This window comes from Arachis duranensis, unplaced genomic scaffold, assembly GCF_000817695.3.
Source record: "Arachis duranensis cultivar V14167 unplaced genomic scaffold, aradu.V14167.gnm2.J7QH unplaced_Scaffold_165934, whole genome shotgun sequence".
NCBI lineage: Eukaryota > Viridiplantae > Streptophyta > Magnoliopsida > Fabales > Fabaceae > Arachis > Arachis duranensis.
Genome location: NW_026264258.1, coordinates 3,409,921 through 3,421,957, shown reverse-complemented (window position 1 = coordinate 3,421,957; position 12,037 = coordinate 3,409,921). Strand labels below are relative to the sequence as shown.

General features: G+C 34.5%; 2 protein-coding genes across 2 annotated transcripts; both read right to left on the bottom strand.

Annotated features, from left to right (window-relative positions):
- Positions 1-233: 233 nt before the first annotated feature.
- On the bottom strand, positions 234-6,074 carry LOC107477542 (FHA domain-containing protein DDL). The gene is made up of 10 exons (XM_052256226.1): positions 5,354-6,074; positions 3,904-3,932; positions 3,102-3,168; positions 2,222-2,279; positions 2,022-2,114; positions 1,465-1,579; positions 1,305-1,352; positions 1,177-1,222; positions 1,006-1,060; positions 234-593 (listed from the first exon to the last, which is right to left on the bottom strand). The coding sequence occupies exons 1-10, from the start codon at positions 5,834-5,836 to the stop codon at positions 538-540; spliced, it is 1,050 nt and encodes a 349-aa protein (XP_052112186.1). The 5' UTR covers positions 5,837-6,074; the 3' UTR covers positions 234-537.
- Positions 6,075-7,845: 1,771 nt separating this feature from the next.
- Positions 7,846-11,901, bottom strand: LOC107477535 (septum-promoting GTP-binding protein 1). Its single transcript, XM_016097575.3, has 6 exons — positions 11,387-11,901; positions 10,875-10,995; positions 10,588-10,684; positions 10,442-10,481; positions 9,805-9,888; positions 7,846-8,508 (listed from the first exon to the last, which is right to left on the bottom strand). Exons 1-6 carry the CDS (start codon positions 11,786-11,788, stop codon positions 8,344-8,346), a joined length of 909 nt encoding a protein of 302 aa, XP_015953061.1. The 5' UTR covers positions 11,789-11,901; the 3' UTR covers positions 7,846-8,343.
- Between the last annotated feature and the right edge of the window lie 136 nt (positions 11,902-12,037).

The window sequence follows — 12,037 nt, the reverse complement described above, 5'->3', positions numbered from 1 at the left end:
TCTCCCTAACATTACCGTTAATTAAAATTCCCAACCCAAGTTCAGCCAAAACACCAGGAACAAATCAAATCTACGTAAGAAAATATCTTAAATACAAAATTCTATTTTTTCCTATTCTTTTCTTTTTTGATTTTTTTGTTTCCATTCAAAAAGTAGAAACCAACTTATTAGGGTAATCAATGTTGACATTGCCTGTGGATGTAACATGACATTGAGGTCGAGACATGAGGATATCTTGCACTCAGAAAGTGATAGCAGCAAGTCACGTTTTCAACGGTACAAAATTCTCATGTTAGCCCTGGGGCCTCAAGATGATTGTGTATAGTACAAAGTGTGCAATATACAATGTGTCCATACCCAGAAATAGAAAAATATCCAATCTGTCTTGTATTAATATCTAGGGGACTTGTAGAAAACTGACCTAAAAGCTTCTGAAAAGTGAGAATACACAAATCTAGGGCATAACTTAGACGAACTCTGATGGTTCGATGTTGCTTTTACTTGCTTCAGATGGAGCAGATTTGGAGGTTAATACAATTACTGAACTGAGTTCTCATGTAGTAATACGTATTCTCGGCTGAAACAGTCAAACAAATATGTTGAGAAGCATTCAGTCAATCATAACAGGAAGTATTAAGGAACAGCAATTCAAAATTGCATTAGCGTTATGAGAAGTAAAATCATTATATATCGTCGATTGGTGAGGGTGGTCAGAAAATTTATTGCAATAACATTCCTCCATTTCCTCTGTAGTCTCTCTAGAACCACTTCCATACTAGAGGCTTAACTTTCACAATCAATAACAGGCATTCCTAAAATTGGATGATTAAACCTTTTATATGAAGGGAGCCATAAAAATTAAGTTCTTCTTTCGAATGGTAAGTGCGGAAACATTTGCTGAACGTTCATATTAAATCATAGAAGAAACCTTCCTAGCCCTGCCTAATAATTTTTAATCAAGGCCACAAAATATGTTGCATTTTTAACATCATTTAGAACAATAAATAATGGTGTCCTTCTCCCTAAGTTCATAATAACGTTGTGGTTCAATGGGACTATCCTGCAGAAGCAGAGGGCAACAGATAGATTCAACAGAAATCTAATTTAACTAATTAATTGCTATCACAAAAAAAGAACACAAGGAGAAATTGTCGAACGCATTCAATGGCCACTCACATTTACGAAAGTTTTGTTTGTGCTTCCGAGGTCCATTACATAAGGCCTAGTGCAGTTCATGTACCCATTAGATTTCAGGTATGCAGAAACCAAAGTGAAAAATAAAATAAAAAATAAAAATGCATTACCTTATTTGCTTTGATATTAAGCCATCAGGTTGCTCCTTTTCAACTTGCCTAAGAAAGGAAAATGAAAGGAAAAAAATTAACACAATCTGGATTAAAATGTAAAGCACCAACAAAATAAACAACTCCATGAGGTTGCTTAAAAGATAAAACAATGAAATACCGGAATTGAATAACAGCATGTTGCTTGCTGCAAGAAGGATGATCTGTAGGGATGTCAGCAACCCTTCTTTCTCTTCCAAAAAGGTAACAACTTTGACGATGAATGTAAAGGGGCTCTGTCAATCACATACATTTTGTTTAGTAAAAATATGTACAAACAGATAAAAGTGTCTGCTCACAGACATCATTGAAGATTTTTGCTTTAACACAAGAAGAATAGATAAAGCATGATCAAAACTCAGAGAAATTACTAGATAAACTATGAAAATTGTACAAATGAAATCATAGATTGAACAGAAATACAACAATGTAGAAGTAAAAAAAGGGAAGCAGGTAGAGGAGCTGTCTAATTATGAAAAGCTCACCCCAATAGCTATGATAATAGATACTAATATAATAAATTACAAAGACAAATATATAGTAATAGTAATCATGATTTTTTCTTAAAAAAAAGGGTAGTCAGTAAAAGCAAATACTTAATCGTCTTAAGCAAGCAAGAAGNNNAAAAAATTGAATTAAGAATAATATAAAACAAGTGCAGAAGTTATGCAGACTAACCATTGAGGACTTCACCATTCTTGAAAACATAAAGCCTCCATTTAATGTCAGGTTTTCGAGCCTCTGGTGGTTCATTGAACAACAAAGTAACACCTGACCAAGCACTACCATTTAGCATATATTGAAAATGAATAACAAAACTACTTAAAAATAAATTGATATTCATCACAGTGCACAGTGAAAAATAATGGGTCTCTCACCTCTGAATCGATTCGTTTCAGCCGCAAGCTTCCCAGATAGTTCAAATGAAGGTTTTTGCTGCAAAAGGCAGAGGATTTCAGAAACCAACCAGAATGGATCACTCAAAACCTATTCTTTATCCTCCCTTGAAACTAGAAAATATGATTTACGGATAATGTGTGACCCTATCTCTCAAGAACTAGCTTTTGGGGGTGGACTTGAGGGCTCCCCACTCTCGCATATCATCTTCCTTCTTTTGCAATGCAACTTGATTATATATAGACAGTGAGAATGCCCAAACATAAGTTACAGTAATGGTTATGGCAGATTATAATGATCGTTAAACCATCGGTTTTGACTAACCTTGCATTAGAATTGGTATCAAGAAGAGAAAGTGGCTGTATTACTGTCATAGGAACATTGGCAATATGCCTAGAACTAGAAGAACCGCACTAATTAACTTAAGAGTGAGAGCTCCTCTAGTGACTAATTTACTGCAAATAATTAACCGCACCTAACTAACCCTTCTCCCCTTTATTTTTAGTCATTGATCCTAACTAATAGGGTCTTAACACATCGGTTAAGTTTGACTCCTCTAAGACAATCTAAATGGGCGAACAAAAAGAAAAAAAGAAAAAAAGATAGCATTTGGAAGAACATTTGTAACACAACATCACCTCAATTCTCGCCAGATTTGCAAAACAAAACTCCCAAAAATCATAGCATGACTCAACAGCTTGGAGATCAACAACAAAATACAGGACAGAAAATGTCCCAAAAGTTAACTTGGATTAAAGGGTTCTTAACTCTATCCCACTGACACAACGAAGATACACAAGACTACAAAAGTATTAGAGGCATGAGATTCCTACCCAACGAAAAAAAGAAGCACATCATTACCTTTGTTTTTTCTTCCAGCGCCTCCTCAGCAGCCTTCATTTTTGAAATAGAATCATCCTCATCATTCCTGCCAAAATAGCCATCAACCTGGCATCACAAGCTTCCCCAACAATCCCCAATATATTTGAAAACAATGCATTCAAATAGAAAGAGAGAGAAGCAGAGAATATAAGGACAAACCAGAAGACAAGAAAATACCAATGTCATTTTAGATTTTCCTATCACTAATCTGGCATTTTCAACATTATTCAAGTCAATGTGCTGAAATTCCTAAACTCAAGAAACATACATTTTTAATCCATAATCTTATCTATCCAATGCTAAATGTTACAAAAAACCAACAATAACATGTCATATCTTGCCACATGCCACATAGATAAATCAATGACACTAGGCCACCAGAAGTATAGTGTTTGATAAATGCCAATCCAGCCCCTTGCACTGCATTTCAATGTAGTGATCACTAGGAGAAAACACCCCACCTAGGGATGATAACTTCAGATTTAGATGGTTGTTCAATTATTTTATAAATGTATGCAACAGCTACCACCTTCCCACAACTCTCCAACTTATCAAACTTTGAGTACATTACATCTATACAAGAAAGCTGCCTTTCTGAAATGCATTTCTACAAAGCTAGATTTGGCACAGGTTGAAGGAGAATCATCACTCCAGCACGCATGAATAGAACTCTCATTAAAAGATATGGCTTAAATGAAACTAAAATAACATCAAATAGCATGAACACCACCAAGATCAGCAACACATCAATATAGAGTTCAAAGTTCGAACAGCAGCTTACATCTGTTCAGCTCCTCTTATGTTAGTCACCTGCAAGCATTAAACAGCAGTCCAAATAAGCATCAAGCTGGAGAATATTTAATCTGAAAAAAGCAGAGAGCATAATAATGGGGAAATAAATGCAGAAATAAATGCCAAATGTTTGGAAGAACAAATAATTAAAAATTTTGGAGAACCAAGTGGGGAAACAAGACAATGGAATTTGGAAGTAACACTTCAATGCTAAACTCAGCACACAAAAACCGTTCGCGCTTGATTCCTAAAAGTTATCTCCAAACAGTCATATTGACTTGATTAACCCTCCCACCTCACCCTAGGAATACCTCAGGAACATAACTATTAAACATTATACTCAATGAGAAATAAGATAGAAAGAAGTCAAATAATTATAAATTCCTCTTTTCCCCTATCAGTGTGAAACAAGGATTGGAGATGTTTAAACAAAAAACGCAACAAATAAATTAATCTTTAAATGAAAACAAACCCCAGTAGTCCAGTACGCAAGAGTATAGTTCTATACCGTCATGTTTCCACATGACTAGCACCTCATCAGTTCATCAATTGTCACTTCCAACAAAGTATTAAGACTGTGACTTCACCCATCACCCTTATCAACAAAAGTTCACAATTTGAATATACTAGTCACACAATTATCATGCTTATCATCACTTATCTATCAACTGAAATGACTGAACTGCAACATTATAGCCTCCAGCCCTCCACCAACCCAATACTTCACAAACTTCATCTTAAATCATGTACAATCTTCAACGCAACATATACCATACAATTGTCCATGTCATTGCACAAGACAACATGATAAGAGCTCTCAATCTCTCATAACATCCTAACTGGAACTATTCCCCTAAGAATCAAAGATTTGGATAAAACTGTTGTTATTTTAACAATCATATACTGCATTAAACATCTCCTCAAAGCCACCTGCCTAACCATTGAACACTCTCTAGGATCCTAAGGTTCAAAGGCACTTTAAATTAACATACCCTAATTCAAATTCCACGTGCATTAGCAAAGTCTCCTACTCTCCTAGTCACTTAAAAGTCAGAAAGCTTTGTTTGCCAACTAATTCAAGCTCTACTCAAACCTTCAAATCTGCTTCAACAAATCATCTACGCTCGTCTTAGTACACCATGCTCCAATCCAACATTCATGATTTCATGCCATCTCTTCCATCAAAGCCAATCATACACTAATATTATGTTCCAACTAATGTGGTGATAACACTTGCACGGTTACACTAAAGAATATAAATCCCAAAACAGGAATCCAATCATAAACTCAGAAAATAACAGAAAGGAACACAATACCATTTCCTGACCTACATCCAAATTCTTCAAATTCCAACAGCATACAAGAGATTTTAAGTAAAATAGAAATTAACAGGAACATGAAGCAATATATTAAACATAGGGTTGGATATCACCGGACACCTCATCACGAGGCTTTGCAGAGTCGTGACGGCGATGTTGGGAAGGCGGAGACTGCGACCGGTGGTGCCTGTTCCGACCATTGCGCTCTTGCTCCGGCGACCTCTCGTGCCTAGACCTCGACCTCCTTCCGTTCCTTCCGTCGGCATCTCCATCGCCGCGGTCATCGGCTTCCCTCCTCTTCTCCTTCTTCCGCTCCGCCACCTCCCTCTCGGAACCCCTACCTCTTCCGCTTTCGCCATGGCTCTTCTCGCTCTCACGTTCCAATTGAGCTCTCTTCAATCGCTTGGTTCTCGGCGATGGAGAACGAGAGCGAGACCGGGATCGAGGAGGAGGATCCGGGGAACCGGAACTGGTCCGAGCCTGTTTTTCTGAGTAACGGTGCTTGGTGTCTCGCTGAGGCGGCGGAGAGATGCTTCGGTGGCTCCGGTGGCGGCGAGAGGAAGGAGAATGGTGATGGTTTGTGGAAGAGGAGTGACGGCCCATGGTTGTGAGCGTGGTGGTGACCGCAGAGGATCTCGAGAGTTCCAGTAGAGAAACTAACTAACTTACTAACTAACTAACAAACTGAAACTGAAACTGCCACTGTACTGCATTGCTGGTTTTCTTTTTAATTTTGAATTTATTTTGATTTGTGAATGCTTCCTTCTTCCTTGTAGCGGTGAAGATTCAAGTTCAGTTTAGGGTTTATCAGCTTCAACACTGAGTGGCCATTTTTTGAGTAATAAATAAAATAAATTGATTATTCACTCAAATGTGGTCTTTTAGATATTTATATTTTTTATTTTTAACTTATCTTGTTAGAAATGCAAACAAGATGAATACACATATTTGTTATTATTATTAACGAAATAAATAATACAAATATAAATATTTGAAGAAAAATAACATTTTCTTAATGTCTCAAAAGTCTAAAAAATAGGTTCAACGTTTTCTCCAACATGTTTTATCAAAAAAATTATGTGTATGTTATAAGAACTTTTTATATTTATTTTATAAATGTTTTAGTATTTCTGTTTTTAATAAAATAACTTTTTAAAACTTAATTAAAAAATAATCTCACTAAGTAACCAAGAGAGGTTCTACTAATTTCTGTCCAATTTCTATTGGGCTAGACTCCAAAGGCCATTTTAAAAAAAAAAACACATGTCTAATCGGTAAATTTAATTCACCCTTAATTACTACTAGTAAACATAATTAACTCTATCTTTCACTTTTTAAGTCCAGCCTCATCCCCCCAAACCCGGCGGCTTCCCCTTCCTGACCTTCCTCTTCCATCCTTGGACGCGTTTCCATCACCGGCGTCAACAGTGGTCAGTGCCGCCCGCGCTTTCGTCGGCGAGCAACCACTGGTCTTCGGAAGTGTATCTGAGCTGGACAAGACACATGCATAAGAAGACACCTCCTGGACAAGACATATTCACAAAAGACACTTCTGTTTAAAAGACACATTCACAAAAGATACATTCATTAAAAGATACATGCATAAAAAGATACATTCATTAAAAGAACATTAATAACCCACATCAATGGATGATGCATTCGTTCCTTCTCCAAATATATGTTCCATCAACAAAGCCGTCGAAAGATGCAGGATTTTTGTTCGCGGTGTCGAAGGATACGCGTTCGATGGTAATCGGGTGATGAAACACGCACGAATTTTTCGCGATAACAGATTTCATCGTCACGAAACAGCAGCGCACCAATGAACTGGCGATGCATTGGTTATTGCGGTTCAAACGTCAACACACCACAGTGACAACGAATCGGCACCGTGCGAAGAAGATGACCGCAACCTGTACAATAAAAGTTTCTGCCGGAGCAAAACGGCCGCGCACTGATGACATAGTGGTTGTGCAGCTGTGACGGGAGCGCACTGCAGCGACATCAAAGCAGTGCTATTGGCGAGAAAGAAAATGCCGTGATGATAGGAAAAAGTATCATTACATCACAGTGACCTTGTGGACGGTTATTTAACATAATCCTTATTATTTAAATTTATTAAAATAATTTAAAATTATTAATTAAATTGTCAAAAATGGAGAGATTGACTCTTGATACCCAATACTTTTTCATTAAAAAAAATACTTATTCACCTAACAAAATGTCATTCTTATATACTTATCATCTCTTTCTACCAAAAATAAAAAATCAAAACCCTAAAAAAAATATACTTAAATATTGGATAATTTATTTTGAACTGGATAGAATATAGTAGTGTTATTAAACCATTACATAAACTTAAGTTACTATTTTCTTAGTGATTGAGTTTTTTCAATAACTCTATCTTCAAGACCTATACAATTTGCTCTTAAAAGTTAAACATAGGTGTTTATAATTTATCACATATTATCATTTAATCTTAAAAGAGAGAATTTTTTAAAAACTAAATTAACATACGTCTAATTTTTTAGATATTATTTTGACTATTAATACGTTAAAATTGCTCAATTAAATTTAAAAAAAAATGTACATAAATTGGTTCACCATGAGTGTTGAAAATTCAAAAGCAAAAAAGATCTTTGTCAATGCAATCTATCTTTCTATTTCTCATGTTTTTACTCAGCTCCTTCTATACCTCCTATAAGTTAAACCTGAATGGCTATGCTTTTAACCTTGGCCATTGCAATGGAACATTGAGGTAGAAATGACAAGGGTGGAAGAAAATTCAGTCACACCCATCTTACCTTCTATGATTTAGTCAAAGTAGCCTAATGAAAACAAAAATGTTACCCGATATAACAACCATATTATAGGAGAATGTATCGACTACTCTCATCTACCATTAGATGAGGATATCTCGATACCGTCTCCTAAAATTGTTATGTCCAAGTAACATTTTTCAAGAGGATATGTAATTTACTCCTAACAAGAGTGGTTAATATGTAAGGTGAGAGTGTTGGCGAATCATGTTTTTTCTTTTCTTTTCTTTTCACTTGATGTTGTTGTTGTTTTCCTCTATGCTACTATTTACATTAGCAAAAAAACATATTTCAGAAATCAATAATGGGCTCTCCCAAAGTCAAGTTTCTTTCTACTGTCCATGGCAAATTAAAGAGCTTGGCCAGTATGAACTTGAAGATTTTGTTCACATTAATGTTGTGAGTTGCACTTGAGAAGAAAAGGGTAGCTTTCATTGCCCTTGCATAAGCCCTAGCCTGAATCAAGAAAATAAATGCACTATTATTACCAAGTTAAACTTGAACTAAAAGTTTCAAAAATAAACAAACAAAATGTTAAATAAGTTTTTTCAAAATTGCTATGTGCACACAAAACTATTAAGTTTTTTTTTGTTGCCCACAATATCCTCTCTGACAGGTCAATGACTAATCCGTCACGAATCTAAACTCTATTTAAGGGTCTACCACTGGCCAATGGATTGCTGCATGTACAAAACGGGATTCGAACCCCCGACACTTGCTTAAGCGGGCGAGTGAACTGACACTCGACCAACTCAAGTTGGCTAAACTATAAGTTTTTTACAATGAGTATTTCGTATTCCCCTTGTATATTTGATATGGATGGCTGATTTTTTGTGTACACATAATATGGTTTAAGTTTTTTTGTCCCTATAAAACTTGAAATCCATCCCTACTGTCACATCTATGATTCAAAGCATAAGTACTAATCTCTAAATTAATTTGTATGTGGACGATAATAAGAACCAACTTAACCTATTTTTGAAAAATTTTGGACCGAAACTAAATTAATAACAAATAGAAAGACACAAACCACAACTTAGGACTAGAAACTTCATAAACCCGTAAATAAATGAAAATAATATTTCAAATCAGTCTCTAAGAAATTTTGTGTCAAACACTATAGTTTCCGGCAAAATTTAATTACAAAATCAATCTCCAAAAATTTATTTCAAAAACAAATTAACCCTCACATCAAATTATTCGTCTACATAAAAAGACTAATCGGATAATTTTAACGATGCGGACTCATTCACATTATCCAACTAAAAATTTTTCCAAAACCAATTTGGGATATTTATTATTCATAAATAAATAAAGCTAAGGCATATATAGAAAGTGACACTTTATCTAAAGGATTAAACAGGGGAGCATTGGTTATTGCTTTAATCAATAAGTAGGACCCAAATTTTAGAAGCATAACGCGGAAATTTGGCAATCAATGAGTGTTATGTTTGCATCATATCATATATGCATTTATTTTAGAAAATGTCAAGACAAAGAAACCAATCACTTACACAACATAAGTGATTAAGAGGATAGAAAGAAAACGGAAATGTTTGGTAACAAAAAAAAATTCGCCAAAAATAGTTAGAACTTACCTTATTTAGCATTCATTAAGTATTGCAACACTTAATGAATGCTAAATAAGACAAATTCTGTTTTTTTTTTTTGTTTCTCTAGCATTACCGGAAATAAAATGTATGGATTACCTTTTACTTTTGCATAAGGTGCAATAAATAATTAGTTATTTACCTGTGTTACAATGGTCCATTGCAAATTAGGTGGAAGTCTAACAAAATCATCAAATTTGGTTCCTATTAGAATGGGAATTGCAGTCTGCAAGTGAAAAAAAATGGACTTCAAAAAACTTCAAATTTGAATGATTGAATGGAATATGGCATATAGAACAATTACTACATAAATCACCTTTATGCCTTTTTATCAACAAATCAGCACCTTTAATTTCTTTGTAGAGTTTTTATGACAAATTGAAGTCAATTATTGATCATAATGGTAAATTAAAGTTCCATCTTTTATGAACAGAAATGCATGTATGAAGTGTTTTGTTTTGTACCCTTTTAAAAGCTTTTCCATGTAAAAAGCATTTGGAGCCAAAGTTTAATGAGTGATGATACCAATTTATTGATTTCACCAACAATTAATCCAACTAAATTTGAAACAATAGTTTAAGAATTCAATTTTAATGCAATGTCAGTATAAAGAATTTTTTACACAGACAACCAATCGTGTATTGACACATCAGCAAAAGGGACTACTTTTCAAACCCACAACTTAAAAAAAATCTAAAAGCATAAATCTGATTGAATAACAAGTGTATCAAATTAAACTTATAGTTTAAGCCATTCTTAAAAAACTAATGTTTTGGTACCTGATTCCACTTTCTTGCTTCACTATACCATCCAACAACACTGCAAAACAAACCCCAAAAAGTGCAAAAACTCAAAACTCATTTCTGCAATTGTTACTAAAAAATCACAGTAGAAAACCTAGCAGATAGATAGATTATGAACCTACCTATTTAGTGTGGATCTACTTGTGAGATCAAACATAATCAAAATTGCATTTGCATCTTTACAAGCCATGGGAATTTGATCCAATGACCCTTTGTCACCTACATACATAGACCATAAAATAACTTTCAATCAAGACCCTCAAAATCCAAAAAGAGTTTAATTGCAAGTCAAACCCTTAATGAGATATTTGTGTTAAAAAACAAAAAATTTCAAAATAAATAAATAAAATATGAATTAAAAGATATAGAGAAAGAGATAAGGAGGGAAATTGAACCAAATCATCATCACCTGCAACATCCCATATACTAAACAAAATTCTAGCTCCATTAACAGATAAAGTTTTGTCCATCAGATTAAGTCCCTTCATATTCAAGCTCCTCTTTTCTTGCTCATCCCCTACATACTTGATCTGAGTGAAAAAAAAATTACTTTCTTAAATTCTTACTCACTATAAATTAAGAGGGTAACTAAAAATCAATATCTTTATTTGTTTTAGTTTACCCAAAAAACAAAAACATTAAAAATTTAAACTTTTTACAAAAACAAATGAAACCCAAAATTATTCCAATGAAAAAAGACATGCAACCGCAGCCAAAAAAACATAAAATTACTTTCTTAATTCCTATCACTATAGATGAAGAGGATAGCCAAAAATCAATATTTTTAATGGTTTTAATTTACCCCAAAAAACCAAAAACATTAAAAATTTAAACTTTCTACTAAAACAAATGAAACCCAGAATTTAAAAAAGAAAAAAAATTAGAAAAGTGTTCTCAAGATATATATACATAGTTACATACCACAAAGCTAGTTTTTCCAATATGGCAATCACCAAACAAACTAATCTTGAGATTCACCAAATCAGAATCTGACTCATACCCACCACCACCACAGCTCCTTCTTGTCCCCTGCATGATCCCCTCACCTCCGTCGTCGTCCACCGGAGACTCACGGCGGAGTGAAAGTCTCTGGTAACGTGAAGAAGAAGGAGGCCTTGGTGGTGAACTTAGAGAGCAAGACAAGATCCTATCCCAAACAAAGTGGAAGCATAAACGACCAACAAAGGAGACTTTATTGAAGAAGAAGCTCCATTGAAGTTCGATTGTGTTTCTGAGCTGAGTCATGGTCGTTGCTGTGTCGTGTGTTTTGGTTCTTGTTCTTCTGGATTTTTGTCTCAGACTCAGAGAAGGTCGTAGCTCCATTTTTTCTTTTCTATTTTTTTGGGTTTTCAGTTTCTTCTCCTTGTTTTGGGTCCCATTATTGTTGTTAAGTAGGCATAGATTCTTATTATGCCGCCCAATATATTAGAACTTAGAACTTAGAAAAGTAGTCTAATGAGGATTTGATTCTAATTTCCAAGTCTACATGTTCTTTTATAATTATTGTATTAGTTGCACACACAAAATTAGTTATTAAATTAATTATTAATAATAAAAATATATTTAAAAAAA

What these genes read in the sequence shown, in the direction of transcription:
- LOC107477542 (XM_052256226.1), bottom strand. Translation starts at nt 5,836, where the DNA reads ATGGGCCGTCACTCCTCTTCCACAAACCATCACCATTCTCCTTCCTCT. An exon ending in CTGCAAAGCCTCGTGATGAG is followed by an intron (nt 3,933 to 5,353) that starts GTGTCCGGTGAT and finishes TAATGCTTGCAG; the next exon opens with GTGACTAACATAAGAGGAGC. An exon ending in GAATGGTGAAGTCCTCAATG is followed by an intron (nt 1,580 to 2,021) that starts GTTAGTCTGCAT and finishes TGTGATTGACAG; the next exon opens with AGCCCCTTTACATTCATCGT.
- LOC107477535 (XM_016097575.3), bottom strand. Translation starts at nt 11,788, where the DNA reads ATGGAGCTACGACCTTCTCTGAGTCTGAGACAAAAATCCAGAAGAACA. An exon ending in TAGTATATGGGATGTTGCAG is followed by an intron (nt 10,685 to 10,874) that starts GTGATGATGATT and finishes CTATGTATGTAG; the next exon opens with GTGACAAAGGGTCATTGGAT. An exon ending in AGTAGATCCACACTAAATAG is followed by an intron (nt 10,482 to 10,587) that starts GTAGGTTCATAA and finishes TTTGTTTTGCAG; the next exon opens with TGTTGTTGGATGGTATAGTG.